The sequence below is a fragment of the Psammomys obesus genome, unplaced genomic scaffold (assembly GCF_907164565.1).
Source record: "Psammomys obesus unplaced genomic scaffold, mPsaObe1.curated_primary_1811, whole genome shotgun sequence".
In the NCBI taxonomy this organism is placed as follows: Eukaryota; Metazoa; Chordata; class Mammalia; order Rodentia; family Muridae; genus Psammomys; species Psammomys obesus.
The window spans coordinates 7,773-13,469 of NW_026588512.1; the positions used below are offsets into that span (position 1 = coordinate 7,773).

General features: G+C 42.3%; 1 gene segment (V, D, J or C); it reads left to right on the top strand.

The window, feature by feature from the left end:
• Positions 1-4,646: 4,646 nt before the first annotated feature.
• Positions 4,647-5,206, top strand: LOC129674377 (immunoglobulin kappa variable 4-1-like; the record flags this gene model as incomplete). The annotated part of the segment is given in 2 exon segments: positions 4,647-4,709; positions 4,887-5,206. Coding segments are annotated over 2 exon segments (369 nt in total), but the record flags the coding sequence as incomplete, so codon positions are not given.
• Positions 5,207-5,697: the final 491 nt, after the last annotated feature.

Here is a 5,697-nt window from a genome sequence, read left to right on the forward strand (position 1 = left end):
CCTGGGCTTTTTTATTGGATGGGAGACTTTTGATGACTGCTTCTATTTTTTGGGGGATATAGAACCATTTAATTGATATACCTGGTCCTGATTCAGCTTTGGTAAGTCAAATCGATCAAGAAAATTGTCCATTTTATTTAGATTTTCAAATTTTGTGGCATATAGACTTTTGAAGTATGTCCTAATGATTGTTTAGTTTTCCTCAGTGTCTGTAGTTATGTCCCCATTTCATTTCTGATTTTGTTGATTTGGGTGGTGTCTCTCTGCCTTTTAGTTAGCTTAGCTAAGTGTTTGTCTATCTTGTTGATTTTCTCAAAGAACCAGCTCTTGGTTTCATTGATTCTTTGAATTGTTTTATTTGTTTCTAATTGATTGATTTCAGCCCTGAGTTTGATTATTTCCAGCCGTCTGCTCCTCTTGGGTGTATCTGCTTCTTGATTTTCTAGGGTTTTCAGTTGGGCCATTAAGTTACTTGTATGTGATGTTACAAATTTCTTCTTGAAGGCACTTAGTGCTATAATTTTTCCTCTGAGCCCTGCTCTTAATGTGTCCCACAAGGTTGGGTATGTTGTGTCTTCATTTTCATTGAGTTCTAGGAACACTTTAATTTCTTTCTTTATTTCTTCCCTGACCCAGCTCTCGTTTAGTAACAAGTTGTTCAGTTCCCATTTGTGTGTAGGCTTTTTGGTATTTCTGTTGTTGTTGAGGTCCAGCTTTATTCCATGATGCTCAGACAAAATACAAGGGATTATTTCAGTCTTCTTGTATCTGTGGAGGCTTGCTTTGTGACCAACTATATGGTCTATTTTGGAGAAGGTTCCATGAGGTGCTGAGAAGAAGGTAAATTCTTTTGTGTTTGGGTGTAAAGTTCTGTAAATGTCTGTGAGGTCCATTTGATTCATGACCTCTGTCAGAGATATTGTTTCTTTTTTTAATTTCTGTTTTGTTGACCTGTCCTTTGTTGAGAGTGGGGTGTTGAAGTCTCCCACTATTAATGTGTGGGGATCTATATGTGGTTTAAATTTTATCAATGTTTCTTTTACAAATGTGGGTGCTCTTGTATTTGGGGCATAGATGTTCAGGATTGTGATGTCTTCCTGGTGGAATTTTCCCTTGATGAGTATGACGAGTCCTTCCTCATCTCTTTTTATTAATTTTGGTTGAAAGTCTATTTTATCAGATATTAGAATGGCTACTCCTGCTTGTTTCTTGGGTCTGTTTGCTTGAAAAGTCATCTTCCAACCTTTTACCCTCAGGTAATGTCTATCTTTGTGCCTTAGGTTTGTTTCTTGTATGCAACAGATTGCTGGGTTTTGTTTACGTATCGATTCTGTTAATCTGTGTCTTTTTACTGGAGAGTTGAGTCCATTGATGTTGAGAGAGATTAATGACCAGTGGCTGTTTGATCCTTTGATTTTAATGTTGGCTGTGTTCATAAGGTTGTGTGCTTGCTTGCTCTTTGTTTTATTGTAGAAAAGGTTAATTATTTCCTGTGTTTTGTTGACAGTAACTAATTTTCTTGGGTTGTATTTTCCCTTCCAGTGTCTTCTGTAATGCTGGATTTGTGTGTAGGTATTGTTGAAATTTGTTTTTGTCATTGAATATCTTGTTTTCTCCGTCTATGAGGACTGAGAGTTTTGCGGGGTATAGTAGCCTGGGCTGACATCTGTGTTCTCTTAGGATCTGCATGATATCTGTCCAGGCCCTTCTGGCTTTCATAGTTTCTGTTGAAAAGTCAGGTGTGATTCCAATGGGTTTGCCATTATATGTTACTTGGCCTTTTTCTCTTGCAGCTTTTAGTATTTTTTTCTTTGTTCTGTATACTTACTGTTTTGATTATTATGTGGTGGGAGGATTTTCTTTGCTGGTCAAATTTGTTGGGTGTTCTGTAGGCCTCATATATCTTTATTGGCTTCTCCTTTAACTTGGGGAAATTTTCTTCAATGATTTTTTTGAAAATATTTTCTGGGCCTTGGAGAAGGGAGTCTTCTTTTTCCTCTATATCTATTAATCTTAGGTTTTGTCTTTTCATATTGTCTTGGATTTCTTGCACGGTCTGTGTCAGGAATTTTTTGGATTTAACATTTTCTTTGACAGATACATCGATTTCTTCCATTGTATCTTCTACACCTGAGATTCTTTCTTCCATTTCTTGTAGTCTGTTGGTTATGCTTACCTCTGTAGTTCCTGTTTTCTTCCCTAAATTCTTCCTCTCCATTATTTCCTCCAGTTATGTTTTCTTTAATTTTTCTAGTTCTATCTTCAGGTCTTGAGTTGTTTTGTTTACTTCCTTCACCTGTCTGATTGTATTTTCATCTTTTTCTTTTAGTTCCTTCAACTCTGTTTCTTTTATTTCTTTCAGTGATTTAATTATTTCTTCTCTGAAGGCTGCAAGCTGTTTGTCTGCATCTTCCTGTATTTCTTCACGGATGGCCATAATCTGCTTGTCTTTATCTTCCTCCATTTCTTTACGGATAGCCATGATCTGTTTGGTTTTATCTTCCTCTAATTCTTTACGTATTTAATTTGTTTCCTCTATTATCCTCTTCATCAGCATAGATGTAAGGTCATCTTTTTGATTTTCTATTATGCTGCATTGTCCAGGGCTGTTCGCCCCTGGATGGCTGGGTTCTGGAGATGCCATATTGCTGTCTTTTGTTGGTTGAGCTTTTACGCTGACCTCTACCCATTGGGCTGATTTAGGTGTTGGCTGTTAGTTTCTGTGCTTCCTGGATAGGGAGAATCCCCTTGGCTGGAAGATGATTTTTCCTGAAGAATTCCCCCTCTGCTTTTTGGTTATGGTCACTGTATGCCCAGTTTTTCTAAGGAATTGCCCTGAGTAGTAGCTGTGGTCTTTGTTAGGCAGGGGGGGATCTTCTCTTACCCATAGAAGTTCTCAAGACAGCTGACCCACTGCTGGGTTTCTCATTATAAATCTAGTGTGCTGCTGCTCACTAAATTTCCAGGTACAGTCCTCTTGAAGAACCTGCTGATTCCCTAGCTTTGGGGTTTTTTCCCAACAGGGAAACTCATTCTGTTTTCCTGAGGCATACAGTTCTGTCCCGGAAAGTGAGAGGTGTGCCCAGCAAGTCTCTGGGCCTGAGGCTGAGTGCTCCGCTCTGGGCCTGGAGAATGTGCACCTATTTTGAGTTGGTGCCTGGGGTGCTGCTCTGGTCTGGAGGCTGGGTGCCTCACTCTAAACCAGAAGCTGTGTGTCCCTGTCTTGGATGGAAGCTGCAGGCACTGCTCTGGTCCAGACGCTGTGGGTGCAGCCCTCTTTAAGGACCAGGGATTCCCACAGTTTTGACAGTCTAGCTAGGGATAACTGGTTGATCCTTGGCGCAGTATCTGAGGGCTGCTGTAATGGCTCTCTGGCTTTTGTAGGTCTGAGGATGCAGCTGTGTGTCCAAGTGCCCTAGGGAAACCCAACAATGGTGGCTGAGCACAGTGCTCCTGCCTGCATTAGAGCCTAGAGTCTGCGTGAATCCAGGAAGTCTTTTGGTGCTGGGTGTCCTGAGTGTTAGATCTGATGATCCCCTCCGCTGGGGGTTTCCTCCTGACAGAGACACCCAGTCTTTGATTTGGGGACTGGTATTCTGTCTGGGGTGGCAGTAGAACCCACAGGCACAGATGCCTGCTTGTGGCTCCGCCTTTCTGGCCTTTGGGAGCCTTGGCGGCTGCCTAAACTGGGTAATATTCGGGAAACCTTTTCGGGGTGGGGGTGTTGGCTGAGTGCTCTGAGATCAGACCAGCCGTTTCTGTCCCTGTGGGTTTGCACCTGACAGTGAAACGCAGTCTTTGGTGCCCTGGTGCCCACAGTCCTATCTGAGGCGGCTAATCAGGTGCGCAGCCAGGGCTCTGTGCAGGCGCCTGGGTCCCTGGCTCTGGCTCCGGCCTGGCTCCTGGGGCGCCATCCATACCCGAGTCTTTTCCAGGGGATGTCTGGGTGACCTAAGGTCAGTCCCAATAGTTTCCTGCTCTGTGGGGTTATCTCTCGACTGGAAAACCCAGTCTGTGGTGTTGTGGGCCCACAGTTCAGTCTGGGACAGTGACCAGATCACGCTGGCGTGTAGCTCTGCGCTGGCGACCAAGCGCCTGGTGGAACCGGGATCTCTTCCGCGGTTTAGCCGGGTGAGTTAAAGCTGATTGAATCCCCCACCGTGGAGTATCCTCTCCCCTGTGAAACACAATCACTTGTGTTTTATGGCCGCAAGTTCTGATTGCTGGTCACTGTGACAATCCTGCTGTGCTGCTCCTCAGAATGAGAGTCCTCCAGGTGCCTCCTCTATGTGTTATTTTTTAACACAGTCTATCATTTTCCTAAGACTGTCAGTCTGAGATAGCTCTATGAATGTTTCTACAGAAATCAATTGATTTAAATATGTCTTGGATTTTAACACATATCTGCTGTTAGATCACATAGTACTTTTCTGTTTGAGAGCTCTAAGGCCTTCTTTTTCAGTGATTGCTCATGCTCCCTGTAATAGTATTTTTGACTGTTGATTGACACCAGCTACACTCACAGACACTGCACAGGCATTTGCTTTTTTATTTGCTGATTGCTTTGCATGGGCCCCTACAACCCAGCCCAGCTGCTGAGAATATATAAACCAGCTTTTGCAGTGAGAACTGAACTGCATCAGACAGCAGGGGGAGCAAGATGAATTCACAGACCCAGGTCCTCATATCCCTGCTGCTTTGGGTCTCTGGTAAGAAACTCAAAATATTATTATCTTTGCGAGTAGATAAGAAATTTAGATAATGCCAGTCTCTATGATTCTTACATTATAATATTCAGACAAAATGATAGTAAATGATATTAAATGACTAATTTCAACTGTTTTACAATATATATATGAATGTTCATTGTGTATTCCTGATTGCAGGTGCCTGTGCAGATATCACGATGACTCAGTCTCCATCCTCTCTGGCTGTGTCAGCAGGAGAGAAAGTCATTATCAGCTGCAGGTCCAGTCAGAGTCTTTTATCCAGCAAATACCAAAAGAACTACTTGTCCTGGTTCCAGCAGAAACCAGGGCAATCCCCTAAGAGGCTGATCTACTATGCATCCACTAGGGACACTGGGGTCCCTGATCGCTTCACAGGCAGTGGATCTGGGGCAGATTTCACTCTCAGCATCAGCAGTGTGCAGGCTGAAGACCTGGCAGATTACTACTGTCTGCAGTATAGCAGCTATCCTCCCACAGTGCTTCAGCCTCCAACACAAACCTCCTTGAGAGTCTCACCAGCTGCCTGCACAACACACAGCCCTGGCCCTGCACACTTCCCCTTCATTGTGATAGCAGATGTGGCTGAAAACATGATGAAAATGTTTGCAGATCCTCTTACAAAATTATGGGTTCAACAATTCTGACGTCTTTTGCTAAGAGAAACCTTTATATGAAAATGCAAAGAAGAACTCAGTATTATCTTTTTATTTCTTCTGTAACACATTACTACAAACTGTGCTGCATTATATTATCTTTTTACGATGTTGTAGTTCTGATATTCAATATAATGATGATGATGGAAATTTTATTTCAATTTGGGGACTCTAGGAAAGAGTACGTTTCTTGGTTTTTGTAGATTATAGAGTCTCTTCTTTCCTTTCTTCTTTTCTTCCTTCATTAGTGGTGATTCTATCTGCTGATAATAATTTTACTTTCCATAAACTCTTAAAATTTGTATTTCATTTTA